This window comes from Candoia aspera, chromosome 6, assembly GCF_035149785.1.
Source record: "Candoia aspera isolate rCanAsp1 chromosome 6, rCanAsp1.hap2, whole genome shotgun sequence".
NCBI lineage: Eukaryota > Metazoa > Chordata > Lepidosauria > Squamata > Boidae > Candoia > Candoia aspera.
Window position 1 is genome coordinate 48,685,890 of NC_086158.1, and position 23,615 is coordinate 48,709,504.

Consider the following 23,615-nt stretch of genomic DNA (forward strand, 5'->3'; position numbering starts at 1 on the left):
AAATATACATATGAATGGAAGAACAAATGTTGCACATTGCCGTTTGGAACAACAGGTGACATTTAGGAGATAGGTTAAAAAACAGGCAATACCGAAAACAGTAAAACATTTTTCAGGAAGGGTGTAGAAAAGGTGTTGCACTGCAACTCCTGAGGGCCCTGAAGGAAGCAATTATCTGGACCCTTTTCAATTGAGCTTTCGGTTCATTTACAGTATTGAGGCAGCATTGATTGCACTGTGGATGCCCAAGAAAAGGATTGTGTGACTCTCATGGTCCTGCTCAATGTCTCAGCAGCTTTCAATACATTCAATCAGGATATTCTTCTAGACCAGGATTGGAATGGTGGGCGCTATTCTGCAATGGTTCTTCTTCCTCTGAGATTCGGTTCAGTCAGTGTTGATGGTGGGGAGAAGTCAAGATCAAGACCCTTGCTTTGTGATTTCCCACGGGGTCAATGATTGCCCCATTCCTATATAACATCTACTGTATATTAAGCCACTGGGTGAGGTCATCCATCAGCACAGGGTTGGTATCATCAACATGCAGATGATACACAGCTCTACATCTTGTCCCATGCCTGAACAAGTGATATCAGGGAGGTCTTGTCCTGGTGCCTGGAGGCTGTAAGGGTCTAGATGGGGGGAATAGGCTTAGGCTCAATCTAGTAAGAGCAAGTGGCTTTACATTCACAGACCTTTTATTTCCATAGACTTACCATCTTTAGTTCTCAGTGTGGTTACCCTCCCTCAGGTGGTACATAATTTAGAGGTCCTCCTGGATTCTTGGCTTCTGCTTAATGAGCAGGTAGCAACCATAGCCAACCAAGATAAATTTTGTAAGCCAATTATTACCTTTCCTGGATTTGGAGGTCTTAATGCCTTAATCACCTCTTGTTTATAGTACTGCAATGTGCTATATGTAAGGCTATGATTGAAGACCACTTGGAAGCTGCAGCTGGTCCAGAATACAGTGGCATAAGTAGTTATGGGCACTTATTTTGTCCATGTAACACCTCTACTTTAAGAGGTGCACTGACTACAAATGGGCTTTTGGATTCAATTCAGTTTCCTGGTTGCCATCTATACAGTAAAGACTTTCATGGTTTAGGACCTGGATATTATGGGATCACCTTTTTTCTGTTGTTTCTGAACAGCCAGGATCTGGTAGAGTTCACTTGTTCCAGGTCCCTGTAAAGTAAAGTCATCCTGCAGTGCCTAAGAAATGGGACTTCTCTGTGGCTAGGCATGCCCTAGGGCAGCGGTTCCCAACATTTTTTGGCACCAGGGACCAGTTTTGTGGAAGACAATTTTTCCATGGACCCGGGGGGTGGGGTGGGGGGTTCAGGATCATTCAAGCTCTTCCTCTTTTTCCCAACCATTTATTCTTTTTTCTTCATGCCGTTTGGAGATAGCAGCCAATGGGCTTGCTTTCTCTGACAGGAGGCAGAGCTCAGGTGGTAATGCGAGCAATGGGGAGCGGATGTAAATACTCAGGCTGTAAATTTGCTGGCTTGTCCACCGCTCACCTCCTGCTGTGCAGCCCAGTTCCTAACAGGCCATGGACCAGTTCCCTGCCCTAGGGAACAATACTCCCCAGAAATCCACATGGCCCCAACTTGCCTGTGCTTTCATAAAGCTTTAAAGACCTGGCTCTTCCAATGGGCCCTGGGGCAGGGTGGGTCATGATCCACACAGAGATACCAGATTTATAACTGTGACTGGCTTTGTTTTGTTTTTTTCTTGATATACCTGTGGGTATCATTGTTTATTTTTATTCTTATATGAAAATATCTTATACATATTTTTATCCTAATATGTAAACTATTGAAAGTTGTCTTTGTGATTGAGGCAATATACAAGCTGATGATTGAGAAATAGATAGATGATACATAGATAGATATTAAAACCAAAATATTCTACAATACCATGTACAGTAGGTATCAGTGGCACTCATATAACAACTTGAATGCAGCAGCATTAACAGCAATACTTGCATTATCTGGGAAAGTAATAATTTTTTTCTCAGATGCAAAATATAGCACACTGAGTGCTAGGAAAGCCAAACCAAGGAAATACATAAGAAATATGTACACAAGGTGCAGCAGCTATGCATTTGTTGTATACTGAAGACTCCTAAAGCTAACTTCTTCTACCTTCTCTTTGCAGTGACCAATGGCCAGTTGCAGAAGCTGTCCCAAACCTCTGAATCCAGCTCATCCATGTCATCTTACTCCTCAGGGACCCCCTTAAGCTCCATGAATGGCCTGTTTATGGCCCCAGTTCCCAGCTCAGCTCAAAATTGCATGGTTGATGTTGGCATCTCCACAGAGCTGCCAGTTCAGAGCCATTTGTCACAGAGGGCAGAAACTGCCATGCAGACAGAACCATTGCCTGATGGGGCCTCCTTTTCAGGGAGCCTGATCTCTGAGACCCAGCGGATTGTGCAGCCCATGGAAATCCTAAAAGACACAGCCATTCGCACAGAAAGCCTCAAAGAGTCCTTCCACCTAAGGAAGCACCAGCCATTTGTTAGCAAGGAAACAACAGAGCCATCCCCCAAAATGGCACTTCTACTAGCACTCAGCCATCCCCGTCAGCCCATTAAGAGATCACAGAGCTATCTGACCGTCTGTGGTATGTGTCACTAAGCCATTATGTCTATGTCTATTTGATTATTTGCAAGGATAGATTTAGAAGGAAAATAGTGCTCACATACCAATAGGCAACTGTTACAACTGATAGAGCAGTTGCAAAAGTGATTAAAATGCCTTACTTTTGGAAGTAATCTTGTTACCTCATCCTGCAAACAATTTAAGCTTCCAAACCATCTCTAAGGGCAATACCACATGTACATTCAATTACTTCTTTGGCTCTATTACTAATTTTAATATCTCACTTCTCATAATGGTGCCCTAACGTTAATATGAGCTCCTCCATCAGTTCTTCTGACAAATCTTCATCTAGAAGCCACTTCCTATTGTGAACAAAAACCGTTCCCCAACTGTTTACAAAATACATGCGATCCCTAATAGACAGCCAGTTTGGTGCAGTGGTTAAGCTGCCGGCCTAGAAACCAGGAGACTGTGAGTTCTAGGCCTCCCTTAGGCATGAAAGCCGGCTGGGTGACCTTGGGCCAGTCACATTCTCTCTGCCCAATCCACTTCACTGGGTTGTTGTTGCAGAGAAAATAGGAGGCAGAAGTATTAGGTATGTTCACTGCTTTGAGTTATATATTTTTAAAAAGGCAGGATATAAATATAATAATAAGTTGCATTGGAGTCCCATTTACTAAATGAATTCAGCTCTCTGTCCATTTTGGCCAATAAGTTGTAAACACTGCGGCCAAAGCTCATGTTTCTGAATGGCCGTTGCTGGAGCTTTTCAGCCCTGGGAATGTGGGCAGAGACTTTAGGCAAATGACACAAGTTGCACAAGAAGAAGATATAATAAGTGAAAAAACTCTATTACTAAAGAATAACTTTAATAAATCAATTGTTTATTAAATGTACCTTGCTTCAGAGCAGTTCTGGTCAGAACAGATCTCAGTTATGTTGCTTAGGTTGTAGTTCCACCATGCTTTCCATGATGGCTGGAAATTTTAGATGTTGCAGTTTCAGGACATGTTGGGGATGGCTGATATATTGTTTCATGTTTGTTATTCTCTCTCCCTCTCTCACACACACAGATACACACACACATCAAGTTTTTTGATCCCCTTTGAAAATGGTAGCTATACTGTAATAGTTTGTCAAAAAGATAGTGCCCTGATGGATTTGGAGGCAAGGGTCAGATTTCATGTTATTCCTATAGCCATGATCATCTGATCTGACTTCCTGGATTTTTTCTCCAGAGGACAAGCATCAAAGAAAGAAAGGGAAGCCGGTATTGTCAGAGAAAAAAGTCACTCTCCAGCGCTCCAAAACCTTAATGAACCTATTCTTTAAGAGCACCCAACTAGGGAGGCCAAGCTCAACAACTGGATCCCTGGAATCAAAAAGGCAGCCCAAAGTCCCTGCACAGACTGAAGGGGAGAAAGGTAATAAAAAGTGACGTTTTTTAAAAAAATAACCAGGGGTAAGGAGCTTTCAGACCATAAGCTGTACAGAACCCTGAGGTTTCGGTACTGAGTCTGGGGGTTGGCGGGGGGGCTTGCACCCTTCCCAAATTTCTCTCCCTCCTCCATACCCTATTTGCAGAAGAAAGACAGAGGGCAGCAGGGCAGGGATAAGGGTTTTTGGAAAGGATGCATTTAAGGGCAAAGGCTTTTCCTCCTGAACATCATTGGACAGCCTTGGACATCATTCAGCTGTTTAGGCAGGTGGAAAACTTCCCTCCTTGTTTGCTGGCACCCCTTTCAAATTGATATGTGGAGTCCCATGCTTTTAAACAGCACACAGAATTTAAGGAAGCCAGTTTTCTTTTTCTTAAAGGGACAGAAGTGGAGGCAAACTATTGGTGTGACTCCCAGTAACACTGAAGAAAAATAATTGCCCATAGACTTCAGCTCAGTTTTACACGTGTTCTTATCAGCTGGCTTCTATGTTTCTGACTTTTGCTGGTCAATTCCTCCCTGTACATTAGGAGCAGACAGACCTTTGGAAATTGATTTTCCAGTGACATTCAGTTGCCAGGGGATGGCTAATATGGCCATAGCACAACACACACACACACACACATTTGGTGCTTATACCTTTATTCTCATATACCATTATCACAAACACAGTGTGCTCATGGCAGTGGGGAAGTGGAGTCTCTCCAGAGACTGACTGACTGACTGACTGACTGACTAGATTTATATGGCCACCTATCTCATATAATGACTCTAGGTGGCCCGCAACAATCCCTAAAAACATGGTTAAAAAAAAAAGTATCCTTCCCCCCAGGCACCAGATCAAACATCCTTGCAGCTCAACTCCCATCCTAGCCCAATGCCTGGGGAAAGAGCCTGGTCTTCCTGGTTCTTCTGGGAATAATGAATATTAAAGCCTCTCCCCACCCACGCCCAAATAACTAAGGGGGAAGTTATAATTTCACAGGCACTCTAGCAATCCCTTTGCTGGCAAGATGATTTGGCTTACCCTCCCCACCAATCACCCCTCAGCATTCTTGAGAAACTTGACTTCCTCTTCCAGCTATAGAGTAACAGTGATCAGTTCCCCAATCTATCTATGAAATGCCTGATCAAGGGGAAAAACATGCATGCAGCCACCAGATTGATGATAAAAAGTGCCAGAAGCAAACAAAAGGCATCCTCCACCCTGAAGTTAGTAAACTGGGGGCAAAGGAAAGTCAGGAGTTGGGTCATAGTGGGCATCTTTAAGCATTGCTGGTATATCATATAAAATATCCTAGAGCAGTGTTTCTCAACCACAGCAACTTTCAGGTGTGTGGACTTCAACTCCCAGAATTCCCCAGACAGCCTTCCCAAGAATTCTGGGAGTTGAAGTCCACACATCTGAAAGTTGCCGAGGTTGAGATACACTGTCCTAGAGGATTAGATGTTGTTTATATTATAATGCTTTACCAGGTGGATATACATTAGGCTGCCAGGTCCTGGCAGGAGACAACACTGCAGGTCAAAGAGTCAACACTGAGGGGCTGAATCCAGTTGCTGTTCCTTCTACATTCTTGCAAAGACCAACTTTCAGGATGGATGAATTAAATGTTCTAGCAAGAGAGTGGGAGGAATTTCAGTTTTCAAATGCCATAGCTCTCTAAAACTGCTAAAGCAAGAATTGGAGGCTTTGGGTCATGAGGTCCTTGGTATAAAAATAGTCTGTTAGTCATGTCTGGAGAAAGGTACTAAAAGTGCTGTTCAAATATTTTTCATTTAACTCATGCAGACATGAGAAAGGATATCTGACAAATTATACCCTGGCACAGTAGCACTGCTTTCCTTGGGCTTCTGATGCAGTTGGTGGCAGTGAAAAATTCAGACTTACAAGCATCATTTGCATGAAAGAATGCAAAATGGCAGGCAAATACAGCTTTTACTGCAGAAGCCAGCCCCAGCTAGCTGCACTCCAGGGCTACTAGTTCTGGGCTGCAAAAATCTGGACAACCATATTTCTGCACAGAGATTCAGAAAACATCCTTGGCTGTAGACATTTCAATGGTTGCAAGACAGATATAGTAGGTCTATGCCAGTCTCTGCTCATCCACTCTTCTTCATACAAATTCATAATCCCTTTGCCATTGCTCTTTCTCCCACTACCCACAACCTGCAGTTAACATTATCCAGCAATTTGTCAGCCGGACTTTGAAACGGGGTAAACAACCAGGAGTGGAGTATGTGCTTTGGGCAGTAGTCTATGGCTTTGTTCGTGTGTGTGCTTAAAAGTGTGGGGTACATGGTCCAAGTTCAACATTTGTTGTTTACTTTCTTAAAGCATTTAGACATTGCCTTTCCATAATCATTAAGGGAAGCACAAGTCTAAATTAAACTGATTCAGAGCATAATTTGATCAATCAATCAATAAATAACTATACTAACACATTTATTATAGCATAAGATTTTCAGTGATCTGAGGTCACACTTATATCATAATTTCATTAGTTTGCATACCAGATTTGTTCATCTTCCATGATAAGACTTGTCATTGTTTTTTCTATGATAGACAAACATAGGTTTCCCTCTGGCAGCTGAATCACTATAAGTAGTCCTCTCCTGAGGATCATGTGGAAAGGGGCTAATTAAGCTACCCAGAACCCAGGCTCGTTTAGAAGAACTCATCTTCTTCCAGATGAGCTTCACGATTGTCCTGACTCATTCGCAAAGTGTTGTAAGGGCACAGGCAGTACCGACATTAGTGTCCTTCTGCTTTTTCATGCTGCTATTTCGTGTTCTCTCTCTCTCTTTGGTATCACAGGAAATCCACAATAGAAAGACAGCTAGAATGGCTGCTAGGAGCCCAGGACTGGAACACACCTCAGATTAAAACAGCTTTTCTCAACCTTTTGACCCTGGAGGAACCCTTGAAATATTTTTAGGCCCCAGGGAACCCCTGCACATTCAGGCTCAAATAGAGGCCAGAAGTTACAAATTATTGTATTTGTTTCATGTGTAGGCCTGTCTATATGCATTGACAGTGTTCTCAAACTAAAAATGAAGAAAGAAACTTACCTGTTTAATGTGAAGTTGCCCAAATTTGAAATATTTTTTTAAATAAATCGTGATCTCCCAGGGAACCCCTAGTGACCTCTCACGGAACCCTAGGGTGCCATGGAACCCTGGCTAAGAAACCCTGGATTAGAAAATAGTAGGCAGCAGGATGTTTTCATGGCTTGCAAAACTGAAATGGCATCTTTCCAAGCTGTATCTGTATCCATATCCTGTGCTCTAATCATCTTTCTTTAGAGGATTTCTTGTGAGAGGGTTATTCGGAATTGCATGCACAATTCTGGCAGCAGATTCAGACATACAATAGCATGCGTGTGACTTGTAGGGGTGTGCTTCTGGGTTTGAACAACCACAACCTGTTTTGTTCAATGCCGATAAAATCCAAACCCCTTGACCTTCTTTGGTCACACTCTCCAGAAAAAGGCTGCTCCTTCATGTCTCTGAGATCCAAGGCCTCAGTTCCCTCATCCAACAAACACAGTGGCCGTGAGCCCAGCAAAACTATTGACAGCCACCTGCTGCTGATTGAGGACACGGCCAGGAAGCTGCTGATGGAAGATGAAGTGGCAGCTGTACTGCGACACTGTAGCCGGGTAAGGGCCTTCCCTGATGCCTACCATGGGGTTTTTATTTAAACACTGTGCAGTGGCTTCTGGCAGCCCTTCCAGGAAGTACTGTCCTCTAACTGTGCCAAGCTACCACTGTTATACAACTTTAGCTTGAGTTTCTATACTTTCCTGCAGAACAGTATTGGTTGGCTTGATTTCTTATAGCTGAGTTCATCCACTCTGAGCCCTCTGGTTTATAAATATATATCTATGTGCATTCACATGCACACACATGCTGCAGTTCAGGATGCTTCAGATGAGCAAACCTAACAATCAAATGGCAGTGTTGATTTTCACCAGGTTAAACTAGCTTTCCCCAGCCTTGTTCCCTTGATATGTTAAGACTGCAATTCCAGAATCCCCAGCCTGATTTGGCCTTTGCCCAAACACATGGGGAGAGGGATCAGGTTGGAGAAATTTCATTTAAACTACTGGAATCTCCCAATTCTCATCATCCATAGAACAGCCATTAGAGGGAGCTTTGAACCAACGAACAGCAGGAATGTATGTCCAGAATACTGGTAGGAAGCTGTTGGAAGGCACTAGTTTTCAGAATTTGTAAACCATGAAAGAGAATGGAGGGAGGAGACAACTATGCAGATAACAGATCCAACCAGGATATGGGGAGGACTGTTGACATTCTACAGCAGCTCTGAAATCTTGCTTCTGTTTTCTTTACATTAAAAAGAAAGCATCAAGTTGAGCTTGACAAGAATCCAGCTGTGTTTAATGTGCAATCCTATGTTTAATGGTGCTTACTCTCTAGTAACAGAGTTAACATTGCCTCCTTAAAATGCCTGTGGGGAAATCTCTATTCCCTGAGTTCCTGAAGTCAAACTATTGGGGATGAACTCCTAAGCGACTCAGGTGCCACCAGGCTAGCAGCAGGGTAACAAGGATGGGGACAGGGGTGGGGTATAGGCTGTACACAGCAATTCCCAAAACAGAATAACCACATAAAGCATCTCTTCTATATTTGCTGCTGATCACTTTTTTCCCCCAAAAGTACATCCAGGAAAGCGGGGTAGAAGATCTGGTGAGGCCTCTGCTGGCAATTCTTGACCGTCCTGAGAAGCTGCTGCTTCTCCGAGATATCAGGTAAGAATGAGGTCAGGCAGCCAGAGCAGTTTAGCAGTCCAAGTTTGGCATGGTTCAGAGAGACCCAGATTTGAGTCCCCTCCAGCCATGGAGCTCACAGGGTGACTTTGGGCTAGCTGTTCCTTCTCAGCCAAATCTACCTCACCAGGATGGCTGTTGTGAAAGTAAAATGACGGAAAGCCCCCAGGGGGACTGCTTTGGACTTCCTGAGGAGAAACAGAGTACCCATTATGAATAAATTTCATATATATACTCACAAAGACACACACACACACACATGAAAAAAAGAGTATAAAGGAAATGTTTAGGATACAGCTATTGCTGTGATTCTTTCAGCAATTTACCAGCTTTTCCCAAGCTGCTATCTTCCAAATGTGTTGGACTACAATGCTATAATCTGCAGACATTAGTCCAATATATCTTAAGCAATATACCCCTATCTATCTATCTATCTATCTATCTATCTATCTATCTATCTATCTATCTATCTATCTATCTAGCAAATTTCATCACTGCCCATCTCCCCCAAAAGAGGGACTCTGGGTGGTTTACAATCAATACCCTTAGCTGCTGAGGGTAATGAGAGATGTAGTCTAACACATCAGGAGGGCACCTGATTGCAAAATGATGTGAGTTCCTTAAAATTCCTTAAAATTGGGGTTATATTCTCCTCTAGAAACACATATATTATGTATTTTATGATCTGCATTAGTGAGCCAGAATTTTCCTCCTTTTTTTCAGATATGTGATTGCCCCTACAGATCTTGGCCGCTTTGACAGTATGATTGTTCCCCTGGAGATGGAAGCCTATGATGCACTCAAGAGCAGAATGGGTGAAGAAACCTGTAAGAATTGCATTCATCCTCTCCCAAGGTTTCTTTATATTGTGGGTTGGATGGATTTCAGGATTATCTACTCTAGGGTATGTATGTTGTTGTTTTTTTTAAGTTGAAATCTTACAGAAAGAATTCTCTGGGTGGATAACAACACTTAAAACTGCTCTGGGGTGGGGGGAAGGATGCTGGTCTCTGCAAACCCCCATTTCCCAGCCCTGTTTTGTTGGTGGGGAGCCTGTGGGACAGATTTTTTTTAATTTTGTGGGTTTTCCGGCCTCAACTTCTGGTGCTGGTGTTGGAGGCAAGTGGAGCACCCCCCTGGTGGAGCGGCAGGGAATGATGGAGCATGGCGGACCTTTGGGGGAAGCGGCAGACTGGTGAGACTCCTGTGGATTCTGGGGGACCTCCAGTAGATCCTGGCAGCTCTTGGTGGACCCTGTTGGACCCATGCGGACCCTAGCGGACCCTGGAGGCCTTGGCGGACTCTGGAAGCCTTGACGAAGTGGCGGAGTGTGGTGTGCCTTGTGGGTGGAGCCCCCTCGTGTGGAGCAGGGGAGTGGGGCCGCCCTTGGGATAGCAGAGGACTCCATGGACCCAGGTGGACCCCTGCAGACCCCAGTGGACCCCTGGTGGACTTGGGCAACCTTGGCAGGGTGGCGGAGTGTGAAGGGCCTTGGGGGTGGAGCCCCCCCGATTGGAGAGGGGGGAGTGGCAGATCTTGTGGTGGCAACAGACTCTGGCAGATCCCCTGCAGGCCTCGGTGGACCCTAGGGGCTGTTGGGGGTTTTCCAGGCCTCTTGTTTGGAGGCCTGAGGAGATGGTGAGCTCCTGTATAGAGCTCCGGAGCAGCAGCAAGTCCAGGTGCTGTGGAGTGGGACTTGGCGATGCAATGGACTTTGGCGGGGCTGGGAGGTTGGCTTGATGGGGCAGGGGGACCCAGGTGGTGGAGTGGTTGGTGTGTCACCCCTGTGGATCTTGTCAGCACAGGGGACCCAGGGGATGCAGATGTGGTAGGCCCCATTAGTAGGGAGAAGGGAGTTTTGGAGCAGAGGACTGGTCACTCCCCCTGATTTAGTTAGAGGCAGCAGAGAGTTATTGGGATCCCCTCAGGGTGAGTGTGGGGCTTCCCTCTGGGTGTGAGAGACGTGGAGGGAGCCCAGGATTGTATGGTTGCATGTAAGAGTACCCACCCCTGAGTGAGAGACAGGAGGTGGGTAGGAGTGGGTGAGGCACACCCCTGCGACCAGTGAGAGAGGCGGAGGGGGGACACAGTGAGTGAGTGGATGGGGGGCAGGCCCTAACAGTGCAAAGAGCAGGAGCTGGTGCACTGGGGGGGCCTGCCATTAACCGAAGTTGACTGAGGGCAAGAGGATGGGTTCGTGGGAAAGGGGACCCTTGTGTCAATCCAGGGTTTCCAGAGGTCCGGGAGTAGAGGCAACTGGGCCTGGAAACTCTGGGGGCCACAGGGCAGGCTACCGCATTGAGGTGGTGACGGGCTGGGGATGTTACGACAGGAACTGGAGAGCAGGCCATCTTCAGGGAAGACACCTCTGGTGTTTGTTACCAGTGGCGTGTTCTGGCCCTCCGGGTTCAGACCCAGGTCCTGGACAGCAGATCCTTGAGGGCTCTGGTCTCCAGTTGCTGCTTCTTAACACCAGGTCAGTTAACAACAAGGCCCCCCTCATATGTGATTTGATCACAGAGGAGGGGGCAGACCTGGCGTGTTTCACCGAGACCTAGCTGGGCCCAGAAGGGGGAGTAGCTCTTTCAGAATGTGCCCGGCTGGGTTTCAGGTGTGGCATCAGCCATGATACCAGGACAGGGGAGGAGGAGTGGCAGTTGTCATCCGAGAGTCTCTAGTGGCCTTCAGGGGCGCTGTTCCACAAGTGGCCAGCTGTGAGACCTTGTTTTTCAAGTTGGGTTCCTGAGTACAGTTGGGAGTGTTGCTGCTGTACCAGCCTCCCTGCTGCGTGGCAACCTCCCTGCCTGAGCTGCTAGATGCTGTCTCAGGGCTGGCAGTGGAGTTCCCCAGGCTTAAGGTTTTGGGGGACTTCAACCTTCCATCCCTGGGATGTGCCTCAGAGGCGACTCATGAGTTCATGGCCACCATGGTGGCCGTGGGCCTGTCCCAGATTATTTGGGACCCAACTGGATACATTGACCTCACTCTGGACTTGGTTTTCTTGTCAGAGCAGTGGCAATGTGATCTGATGGGAGAGTTAGATCTGTCCCCATTGTCATGGTCAGACCACTCCCTGGTGACCTTGAGATTCTCTTGTGCTGCCTCACTCCACAGGGAGGCAGGGCTCATTCGATTGGTCCACCCCTGGCGACTGATGGACCCGGTAGGGTTTCAGAAGGAGCTGGGAGTTATACCCGAGGATCTGCTGCATGGTCCAGTGGAGGTCCTGGCCACAGCCTGGAATAGGGAAGTGGCCAGGGCCTTGGAGAGGATCATGCCTGTGTGGCCTCTCTTGCCCCATTCTACCCAACACTCCCTGCGGTTTACAGAGGAGTTGCGGGTTTTGAAGAGGGTTAAGAGAACCTAGAGTGCTGCTGGAGGAAGACAAAGACCGAATGACCGAACACAAGCTAGAGCCACTATTAGGACCTACCTTGTGGCAAAAAGAGTGGCAAAACATCAATATTTCTCCACTCTTATTGTGTCCGCAGAACACCGCCTGGTGGCCCTGTTTACAATTACTCAATCTCTTTTAGGTAAGAGGGGTTTAGTCATCCACCTACAGGGTTGTGCGGAGGAGTTTTCTGAGCATCTGCAGGATAAAATCACTCAGATTCATTCCAAGTTGGACTCTAAGTGTGGGGCACAGTCTGAGGAGTTGCCAAGGGAACTTACTTACCCTGTTATCTGGGAACAGTTTGATCCTGTTGGACCCAAGGAAGTGGACAGGATCCTCTGGTCTGTAAATGCTACCACATGTCATCTAGACCCATGCCCTTCCTGGCTGGTGAAGTCAGAAATCATGCTGAGACGAGGAGTAGGTCTCTAGTGTTTATTACTACTACATTAAACAGAATCCTAACAAACTGAAGAAGTGTGGGAAAAACCCAGACAGATAAACCCCAAAAGTTAAGGCGGGTCTGATCTGTGTCTCTTTGAATGCCTGCTTAATTCCTCAGTACTACGCATGCATTTTCCCCCCTGGATAGAGGCCCCCTCCTGCTCGCCATCAGTATTCATGACATCAGCCCAGGAGTTGACATGTGGTTGGGTCCAGGCAATGGTTAATGCATCCTTGAGAGAGGGAGTGGTTCTGGCTGCCTTTAAGGAGGCGCTGGTGCACCCCCTCCTCAAGAAACCATCACTGGACCCTACTCTGTTGGACAATTTTCATCTTGTCTCCCACCTTCCCTTTTTGGGGAAGGTGGTTGAGAAAGTGGTTACAACTCCAGAGGATTCTGGATGAAATGGACTATCTAGACCCCTTCCAGTCAGGTTTCAGGCCAGGTTATGGGACATAGACTACATTGGTCATGCTTATGGATGATCTCTGGTGGGAGTGGGATGGAGGGAGTGCATCCATCCTCACTCTCCTTGACCTCTCAGCGGCTTTCGATACCATCAACCATAGTATCCTTTTGGGGCGGCTCAGGGAGTTGGGGGTGGGCAGCGTGGTTTTGCTCTGGTTCACCTCCTTCCTCCAGGGCCGGTCCCAATCGGAGGTGATAGGGAGCAAGAGATCCGACCCTCGACCCCTCTGTAGGGTGCCGCAGGGTTCAGTTCTCTCTTCTCTCCTTTTTAACATCCACGTGAAACCGCTGGGTGAGATCATCTGTCACCATGGGATGAGGTATCATCAGTATGCTGATGATACCCAATTATACATCTCCATCCCGGGGGAGGTAGGTGATGTGGTACCTGCCCTTTCTCAGTGCCTGGGGGCTGTGGGGGTCTGGATGGGGAACAACAGGCTTCAGCTGAACCCTGGTAAGATGGAGTGGCTGTGGGTTGACAGCTCCTCTGTTTCTGGGAAATTGTCATCTTTGGTTCTGGATGGGGTTGCGCTGCCCCAGACAGACCCGGTGCATAATCTGGGGGTTCTTCTGGACTTGCGACTCCTGCTCAAAGAGCAGGTGGCAGTCGTGGCCAGGAGGGCCTTTGCTGAACTTCATGTTGTGCGCCAGTTACGCCCTTTCCTTGATCAAGATGGACAGTCACTCATGCCCTGGTCATCTCCCACATAGACTACTGCAATGCGCTCTACATGGGGCTACCCTTGAAGAGTATCGGGAAGCTTCAGCTGGTCCATAATGCAGCCTCGTGGGCTATTTTTGGCGCCCCTAGATTGGCACATATAACACCTTTATTCTGTGAGCTGCACTGGGTGCCAGTTTGCTTCTGGGTCCAATTCAAGGTGTTGGTTATCACTTTTAAAGCCCTACATGGCATGGGGCCAGGCTACCTGAGGGACTGTCTCATCCCCATAACATCGACCTGTCCCAGCTGGTCATGCAGAGAGGGCATGCTACAGATCCCGTCAGCAAGGGAATTCCACTTGGCAGGGTCCAGGAGGTGAGACTCCTCTGCAGTGGTGCCCGCCCTGTGGAACATTCTGCCCCTGGAGGTGAGGCAGGCCCCTTTGCTCCCGGCCTTCTGGAAAAACTTGAAGACATGGTTCTGCCGCCTCACTTGGGGTGGGAAGGGCAATAGCTCTCCCTGGGGGTGGCTGTAGAGTGTTGTAGAGTCCTCCCTGCCGAATGTAATCTCCCCCACTTGGATTTTATATTTATATTTATTATTTTAGTATTTCAGTTGTTTACTTTGTAATTTTATACACTGATGCTTTTAAATGGTTAATTTTATTGAAAACCACCCAGAGTCCCCCTTTTCAGGGGGAGATGGGCAGTGATAGAAATTGGGATAATAAATAATTAAAACAAATTGAAAACAACAAAATAATAAAACATCAATAAATCAAAGATAGCACAAAAAGAAAATAAATGAACTAAAATATATGGATGTGCATGGTAGAAAAGATTCCTTCATATAAAGGACTGTCGTTAGGAAAAGAATATTTCAATTTATTTGGCCATTTAAAAAAAGACAAAGAAAATAAAAATCTCAATTCATTTATTATTCCTTACATAACATTATGGTGTTCACATTTAATGCCTTCTATTCAATGTTTCTTAGCAGGCAGGATATAAAGCAACATTTGTCTCAGCCAGCTTCTCTTCTGTAACATCTTTGCTTGAGAATGAGTTCTAACAAGGCCATGATCAGGGCTGTCTGAGAGAAGAGGTTAAAAAAAGGCAAGACGGCAGCTACAACTGGGTGACTGAAGCCCTTGACTTTTTTGAGTCCCTCCTTGCAGACACCCCTGGCAAGATCTGTCTTATGGAGAAGACTGCCATGTCAGAGAAGGCCCTCTTCTGTTGTGAGTGGCAGTGCAGGCACAAGCCATTTCCCTACTTGAGGCAAAGAAGAAAATGGCGTCCATCTTCCTTTGCAAAAGCCAGTCAAATTAGCATCAAATCTCCCTTCAACCTGGCAGTTGGACAGCATGAAAGCTTAAGGAGGGGAGGGCAGAATACATGGCACACAGGTCTCTCTTTTTAACACTTTACTGCTGCCTTCCAGGAACTGCACCTGCTGTATCTGCCTCCCTCTTCCATCCCCGAACAATGGGAACATGCTCCTCTTCTTTTCCTTCCCTGCAGATATGATTCCCCTTCAGATAAACAGTTGTGATACCAAGCAAAGGCTATTTTTTTTAGTTACTTATAAAATTATTCACCACCCATCTCCCCCTCACAGGGAGGCTATATAGAATGATGATCAAAGACCGGGAAAGTTTTAATTTGAACTCTTCACCCACTGCCAGAGATGGAGCTTGCAGGGCCTTCATACTGGATCTACTTAATACTTGAAGGGGCAGCATCTATAAACACATTTTGAAATGCTTTTTGAAGTGCTGGCTGAGGAATTTGGGGAGTTGAAGTCCACCCATCTTAAAGCTGCCAAGGTTGAGAAATATTGATCTAGAAATTGACTACAGAGAGAAAGCCAGCAAGCACCACCTGTTGTCAAAATCTCCGTACAAAATATAATATAGGAAAGAGAGTGAGACACTGATCTTTTTTCTCCCATGTCCACAGCGAGATCACCTGCTCTCCGCCCAGCACAGCATGAAACACCCCCAAAGAGACATCTTATCACTCCAGTGCCTGGTGAGTCTTTCTGTTACCTCCCACCCTCCTGTCCCTCAAGCAGGTTTACCTATAACTGAAACACAAGAGTTTGAATTCTAGATTTGAAGGAAATTATACAGATGTAATGATTGTGCACAACTTTAAGCGTGCACACCTCATCCCAGACACTGCATTTGTATGTACGCAGGATAAGAAATGTTTTTGTAACTCGATTTATAGAATGGAAAGGAAGATGGGGGACCTGAACAACGTGGCACTGCCACTGGAAAGTAATTCGAAGAACAATTACTCTTGTCAGGAATAGGGCTGAATGGAAGCACTGTTGACATGTCTGGTATAAGCTGGTTACTAATACTGCCTACCAAATAAGCCACAAGGGGGTGATCTGAATTTGATTAGTTAGGGGGAAGTAACACACACGTGCACATAGTAACAATCATATTAAGTGTCATCTAAATTAACCATTGCTTATATGTTCAGTATCTGGGGCCAAATGTTCACTTGAAGACCTACACTCTGACCGACAGTAACAAGTTCACTTCAAGCAGCAGATACTGAATCTGTTTCCCTCTGTTAATTTTCCTAATACTGAGAGGAAAAGGAAATGATGGTAATGATCTTATCCTGTGAATCTGGTTACAGATTTCAGGGGTAGTTTCCTTCTGAAACCAGTGATGACCAACAAGGCAAAGGGGGAGGAGGAACACAAGGAGATCCTGAAGGATGCCATGAGGAGGCTGCAGCTCTCTCCCAGCCCTGGACAGACTCAACCTCAAAGCTATACTCCTCTTGCTGATGTGCCAGTGGATGCTTACACACCCAACAGGGTCTTCTCTTCAGTGACCAGTGGCAAGGAACCCCACTGGAGTCTAACTAAACCTACAAAACCCTCAATGAACTCCCCACACACTGTATCCTGTCAGGTGCAATCCCTGGAGCATGGAGATGGACAACCTGGCAGCAGGAGGCCGCCTACTCCAAAATCAAGCCATGGACAAGCCATGGCAGGGGGACCACATGGGGAAGTCTCACCTGCCAGGGATACCCTCTATTCTGTTATCAATCGACCACACAGAGCTAGGCCCCTGCTCTCACAGCTCTTCAAGGAAACCCCAGCTACGAACAAGGGAATGCAAACAGAAATGGGAGATGAGGTTTCAGATAAGCTGCTCCAAAATGGCCCCAGTAACAAGGAGGAAGAGGAATATGAACTGGTGGCTGTCAGCCTGTCCAAGAACAAGCAATCTCTGGGTAAGCAGAGCCCTCTAAATTTAAAGGGGGGGGGGGCTGAGAGAGAGAGAGAGAAAAAGACCTACCTACAGGCCTACTGCTAGGCAGAGTGAGAAGGAAGCCTCAGCAAATCACATTTGGTGTGATGAATGGGTAGCAAATTATGAGTTAGCACATTGGTTATAATTTCATTCTTTTTACTTTTCAGGGAGGTGGGAAGGCACTTCTCTGCTTTTCTGCCTTATGTGCCAAAATAACTTGAGCAGTACTTCTTTTGGTAGTGTCAAAGATGGATCATGGGGAAAAACAGGGAAGAAAAGGAAAGAAATGAAAGAAACTAGAGTGAAAGTAGAACACCTTCAGGAAGAGAAAGTATGAATCTTCTGATGAGAATGTATGAGAAGATAATCTCCTAATAGAAATGGATGGGAAATGGATGTAAGGAAAGGCAGTGTGGAAGCTGCTGGAACAAAGTGAAAAAAAATGTTACAAAATGATAACAGATGCGTGTGGAGTCTTCTATTAAGAAATATGAAAAAGTTTGCTTGATGGAATTATGATGTGGAGAGAAAGAAATGCAAGTAAAAGAATGATTTCTGCAAAAATGAAGGACAACAAAACAATACTGTGCAATGCTTATATAGAGAAAAAGATAGTAATGTAGTCAAAGAGAGCACATAATGCTTAAGACTAAACAAGACAGAAAGCATGTAAAGCTATTTTAATTGAAATTTAAAAAAACTCTTAGAATTGGGTGAAAATGAGTGAATGGAATTAAGAATAAAAGTGATGAAATGATTGGGGATGAAGCTGATGCTGGGAATGCTAGGATTATTTTGGAGATGTATATGGGATTGTGATATGCTAAAGAATACAGTTGAAATAAATGATATGTTAGTCTCCAAGAAAAAATGATGACAAGAAGTAATACATATGGGGAGAATGTTAAAAAATGGTAAGGCTGCAGATGTTAATAAGAGTAATGTCAAAATATGGATGTGGCCTGGTTATAGAAAGGCTGTGTGACTTGTTTAATGTGTGTGTAAAGCTTGCATCTGTGTCTGATGGTCAGAAGAATGCTGTTATAGTTCCCTTATAGAAAGCAAAAGGTTAGAAACATGAATGTAAAAACTATAGCAGGATTAGTTTAAGTATGTCTAGGGAGAAGTTTGGTAGAATCCCAATCAAAAGAGTTTGAAAGGTGACAACAAAATTTAGAGGTGTGGCTTTATGTCAGGCAAAGGAAGTGCAGACCAGAGTTTTGCTCTTCAGCAGGTCACTAGAAAATATATGTATGAGATAAAGTTTATTACGTAATAAGAAGGTTTGGGTAATGTCTTAAATTATGGAAGGAAAGGAACAAATGGAATCAAAGGTTGGTTGCTAAATGTGCTAAACAGATTATGATAGAAGTAAAGCATGTGTGAGGATAAATGGATTGCTTAGCAAATGGTTCAGCACTGAGCAGAAACAGGTTGGATAATGTATTTTGGAGTAAACATTTAAGGAATGCTCATGGTGATGTTAGAGTATATTGGTTGGTGAGATGAATGTATGGATGTATGTACTTCTCTATGCTGACATGATGTTGTCTGGTTTGATAATCCAGAAGATTTGCATCAAATGTTAGAATGTATGAAGCAATGAGTAGTATAGAACTGAAAATTAATGTATCAAGGACCAAGGTAGTGGAATATGAACAATTGCAAGCTATACACAAAGGCGAAAAACTAGAACAAGTAGATAAAGGTGTGTACCTTATAGAATGATAGTTAAAAATGAATAAAGACATTTTAAGACATGCAAATGCAGGAAGAAAGGTTGTATGTAGTGTATTCTGATGCAAGGAATAATTTTTTTGTTGAAAGAAGTAAAAATAGCTATCTGTAAATGTGCTTCTGCCCACTTGCAGATATTAGAGTTGGGTATGTAGAAAAAACAAAAGTGGAATGCAGTGGGTATGGGTTATTGAAGAAGTGAGATAAAACAAGAAGAGATAAGGCCAAAAATGAATGAGTGCTGAATGACTGTGGATTGAAAACAGAAGTGAGTCTCCAGTACAAAAGAACTTTGAGTCAGTTTGGTCATAGAGAGAATGAATGAGGATTGAACTGGGAAAAAATGTATAAAGAGGAGTGAATAAGTTGAGATGGAATAAGTAGAGAATAAGTTGAGATGGAGTTGATGAGATCATGAAGAAGAGAGAGATGAGAAGTTTAAAGAACAAAAGATAAAGTATGAAATAGTGTTTTGAAAATGGTAAAAGCAAGGTGGTTTGCCAGGATAAAAAGGTATGGAGAAGTATAGAAAATGGTGTTGATGTCAACTAGATTTAATTAGATTTCCATTTCTTTCCTTTTACCTCATATTTCCTATCCCCAATTTGTTTTTCTTACTATTCCTTATTTTTCTCTTTGTTGCTTACCCCAGAAGTGAATAGTGTGATTGTTTTGTATGTACATACAGCACTGCAGCACTTGTCAAGTTAGCTGGAAGGAAGGAGGGTTGCCATTTGCTGCTTAACATAGAATTCTTTAAACTAAGCATCTCTCTGACCATGACAGCTCTCTCATAAGGAAAGAGGGTCAGACCTGAGTAGTACCTGTGCGAGAGACTACCAGGAAATCCCAGGTTAGAATATGAAGTTTAAAAAACATCCTGGAAGAAGACAGTGACAAGCTACTTCCATATGCTGCCAAAAAATCTATACAGGCTTGTTGGTGAGGTCATCAGGAGCCAAGTTCAACATGGAGGAAGTTTACTTTTAAGACTGATGTAACTTTATCTTTGAGATGAATTTGCAGGAGCTCAAACATGCCACCACTTCCCAAATACTCACAGCATGATCTTGTTTTCCAGGCATCAGTATTTCAGGGGGAATAGAATCCAAATTGCAGCCAATGGTGAAGATTGAGAAGATATTTCCTGGGGGAGCAGCATCTCTGAGTGGAGAATTGGAGGTAGCTGAAGCAGTAGGGAGGGGAAAATGGGTATCTGTCACTACTACTAGCTGGACAAGTAGGAAGTCCAGATGCTCTTTCTCTCTTCAGCAGCTTAATGAAATGCTCTAAGACCATGATCAACTTATTCCCATCACTTCAGCCATCCATTTTATTTAAGCAGAGTAAGCCATCGCTCAGGTGTAAGTCTTGCCCAGATTTTAGTAATTATATTTTTAACCGTCTGCTTGCGGACTTACAGTAACAGACTTGAACTTCTCCAGAATGAAGTCTCAGTATTGCATAGTTCATCTTCTTTCAAAAGGATTTTTACCAATTAAACTGTATAAAGCAAGTGCTTCAGAAACTCTGTTGGGATCTACATTTCCTCACATACCCAGCAGGACAGCACTCTTACTCTTCTTGCCTCATGATAGCAGGGAAGTAGCTGATCCAAAGTCACTCAGAAAAAACAAATATGGGAACAGAGAACATCACCCTGCTGTCCTGACTAAAGCCTACTCTTCACCTCTCCTTGTCCACTGGCACTATGCATCATTGTTCATCTTGCCCAGTCCTATGTATATTTATTCAGAAATAAGTCCCACTATGTTCATGGGAGCTTCCTCACAACAGCAACCCATGTATGAAATTATGAAATAATTGTTACTTCTACAGAATGTTCCTACCACCATATATACTGTCTTTATTGTATTCAGTTCTGTAACTAAAGTGGTGAGGGATCTATTAATATTCGTGCAGCATACTTTAATGTAAAATGCCTGCTGCGTAAACAGGATTGACTGATTTTTCTGGGAGAAGAAAAAGTAGTTTTGTTATATAATCAGGAGTTTTCAGTTAATCATATTAATCTTGCAAGTGTAGCACTGCTTCCCATTCTACCAAGAGACAGCTTCATGACCATACCCTGGATCTACTTGTTTCAAAACTTCAGTTTGCCTTTCTCTTGTAATATGAGGGACACGTAAATGTAGCCAGGCTTTAAAAAAATGAAAAAAAGGGATCAACTTAGTTGACAGATATATTTTAGGGTGACTCTACAATTTGTCATTTTTATTTTGGATTATTCAATCTGGGATAATTTCCATACTATAATCACAACAAATATGGACTGGGATCACAGACTTGGGAAAGGGGGATACAAATGAACTAATCATCATGTGAACAAAACCTTATACAGAATCAGATTCAGATTTGAGGGACTAAAGAGGACAAGGGTTGTAAGCTGACCATCTTCCCTCCCTCTTCTGACCACACTGGAGGACTTACCACCCTTTGATACCACAGCCTGGCCACTTCGTTCTTTTGAAGTGATCCCTACCATGCATGAAACAAATCTCATTGTGCTTTGTAGCTAAAGGCCTAGCAACATACACACCCCATTGTGCCATTCACGGTCCCTCATAACTCAAGATGCTGTGCAACATTTCCCAAGGCCTCTATAATGAAGCTGGGGTTTGACAAAGAGCCATTGTGGACCTTGGCCAGCCTGCCTGCCCACCAGGCAGCTCTAATTAAATTTCCCCCTTTGGGGGCCTCTTTCCTTTAGGAGTTACAGGTTTGGTTTATGTTGATTTGGATTAGAGCCCAATGGACCTAGGTTGCTATGTCAGAAGGGAATGGGAGTGGCTGGTAAAAACACAGGTGAAGCACCTTTGCAGATATAAAACTTCACCCGAATCTAAAGTACAGTAGAACTGCTAATCTATTAACTAGAACTGGCCAATACGGTCACGTAATGCTAGTGTTTTGATAGCTATACAGGTATCCAGTCTATTCCTGAACCCAATTTTAAGCCTTGGCACAATTTCTTCAAGCCTCTAGCATCTGTGAGTGGATCCCTACCTTCCAATCCTAGCAGCACAAACATTCACTCAGGGCAGAATAGCGCTGGAGGCACTTCCTGCAGCTTTAGATTGTAGATGCTGATCAAGCTATTCTGTGAAATCAGACTTGCAGTTCAATGGAAACATCAGGGTTTGAGTTGGTGATAGTTCTGTAAACCTATAAATAACAGGATTTTGCCAATCTCCAAAAATCCTTGGCCCTGTTGCCTCTGAAAAAGGTAGAATTGTATTTTGCTATGCTTTTTCTGTCTTTCATTTTGTCCCATGCTTCTTTTCTTTGTTTTTGCTAGGCTGGCTATGAGCTGGTTGCAGTAGAAGGAGAGAGTCTGCAGAATGTAACACACCAGCGAGCTGTGGACATAATCCGCCAAGCCTATCGCAACAAAGCTAAGGAGCCCATGGAGATTGTGGTGAAGGTGCCGAAGAAAATCAAATAAATGTTGCAGATAAGAGGAAAATCAAATAAATGTTGCAGATCAAGCAGTTTACGCTGAAGAATGTGGTAAGCTCAGAAATCAGAAAGAGCTGCAATGCTACTATTAATGAAGGATCTGTTTAACTGTATCTGCCTATTGTTCAGAAAGGTTTGGTACCAGAGAAACAAACTGCTACCTGGGTTACTAAAATATCTGCCACTCAGCAAGCTTTCAGGCTTAATGGAGTAAGTAATAGTTTTCCAGTTCTAGAGAGGCATGTTTGGAACAGGACCAGGAAAGATGAAGATCACACTGCCCAATACAAGCAACAACTATTGTTTCCAAAACTATAGTTAGCTGCAAGTGGACAGCTGTCACTAAGAGCAATTGCTTTGCAATGAATTTCCTGCTGAAATGAACTAGCATCTCAGAGGGGGAAACACTGTTTTTGACATTCAGACCCCCACCCCAAGTTGACATTCCTAGATGATAAGGCCAGCTCCAGCTAACAGGAGCCAGAAGGAAAGGACTACAAAGAAATATCAATATAATAATTGGGGGGATATTGTTAACTCAGGTTCAGTAATGCACAATAGCACAATTGTAAATTTACATATATTCATGCATTTCCAATGAACCATGGAGTTTGAAAGACAATAATCCAGAATCTCAGATTGTAAATTCAAGACTCTGGACTTAATATTCTCACTGAAACTCTTAAATCCATTGTTGAGTGAGCAGCAAACTGGCAGCAATCCCAAAAGGAACATCCAGAAAAACAAAGAAGTAGTCATTGTTTGCATCCAGCCTCAAAGCCACCCTCAGTGATTGCCATAGTGCAAGCCAGCAAGGAACACAGACTGAAGAAAATAAAGTTTCTGCTGCTTGTGGTCTTCTCTGAAAGCCAGATTCACTGGTGTCCTCAGGATTGTGTTGGTTATCGCCTAACAGAGAAGATTAACTAAAGGAATATTGCAATCATTTTCTCACTCCTGAACTGAAGTAACTATTTTTGATCAGAGTTGGCTGATTTCCAAGTGACAAGTCATTATTTCTCATATGGAACAACTGCCTGATGTTTACAAAGTGCTGCCACATGCATTTTACAGGTGGGGGGGGGGAACAGTGGTTAAGAAGTTCATTTAGACAAAGTTTTGTTTTTACACCCAGGAACAAGAGCAGGGATGTGAAACTACAAAGCACACTCCATGCTATATATAAGAAACTTTTATCCCTGCCTTTGTCCACCATTAGAATAATTCCATCCTCTGCTCATCCTTCCATTTTGCACTCTCCCATCCATCAAACTTACATGTGACTTCTTTA

At 44.2% G+C, this 23,615-nt stretch overlaps 3 protein-coding genes across 5 annotated transcripts in view; 1 reads left to right on the plus strand and 2 right to left on the minus strand.

Annotated features, from left to right (window-relative positions):
• PDZD7 (PDZ domain containing 7) overlaps nucleotides 1–23,474 on the plus strand; it is a 32,261-nt gene extending 8,787 nt beyond the window's left edge. Inside the window, exons 7-15 of the mRNA XM_063307070.1 lie at nucleotides 2,167–2,634; nucleotides 3,851–4,036; nucleotides 7,538–7,713; nucleotides 8,735–8,826; nucleotides 9,568–9,671; nucleotides 15,783–15,854; nucleotides 16,479–17,087; nucleotides 19,926–20,026; nucleotides 22,164–23,474. Of these exons, the coding sequence (XP_063163140.1) occupies nucleotides 2,167–2,634; nucleotides 3,851–4,036; nucleotides 7,538–7,713; nucleotides 8,735–8,826; nucleotides 9,568–9,671; nucleotides 15,783–15,854; nucleotides 16,479–17,087; nucleotides 19,926–20,026; nucleotides 22,164–22,310 (1,955 nt within the window). The 3' untranslated portion in view covers nucleotides 22,311–23,474. The remainder of the gene's footprint in view (nucleotides 1–2,166; nucleotides 2,635–3,850; nucleotides 4,037–7,537; nucleotides 7,714–8,734; nucleotides 8,827–9,567; nucleotides 9,672–15,782; nucleotides 15,855–16,478; nucleotides 17,088–19,925; nucleotides 20,027–22,163) is intronic.
• The window catches only part of TWNK (twinkle mtDNA helicase), a 372,148-nt gene that overhangs the window by 257,594 nt on the left and 90,939 nt on the right, over nucleotides 1–23,615 (minus strand). The gene's annotated exons all lie outside the window — the stretch shown is intronic.
• LZTS2 (leucine zipper tumor suppressor 2) overlaps nucleotides 19,943–23,615 on the minus strand; it is a 61,992-nt gene continuing 58,319 nt past the window's right edge. The window contains exon 7 of the transcript XR_010068202.1: nucleotides 19,943–20,030. The gene's annotated coding sequence lies outside the window, so the exon portion shown is untranslated. The remainder of the gene's footprint in view (nucleotides 20,031–23,615) is intronic.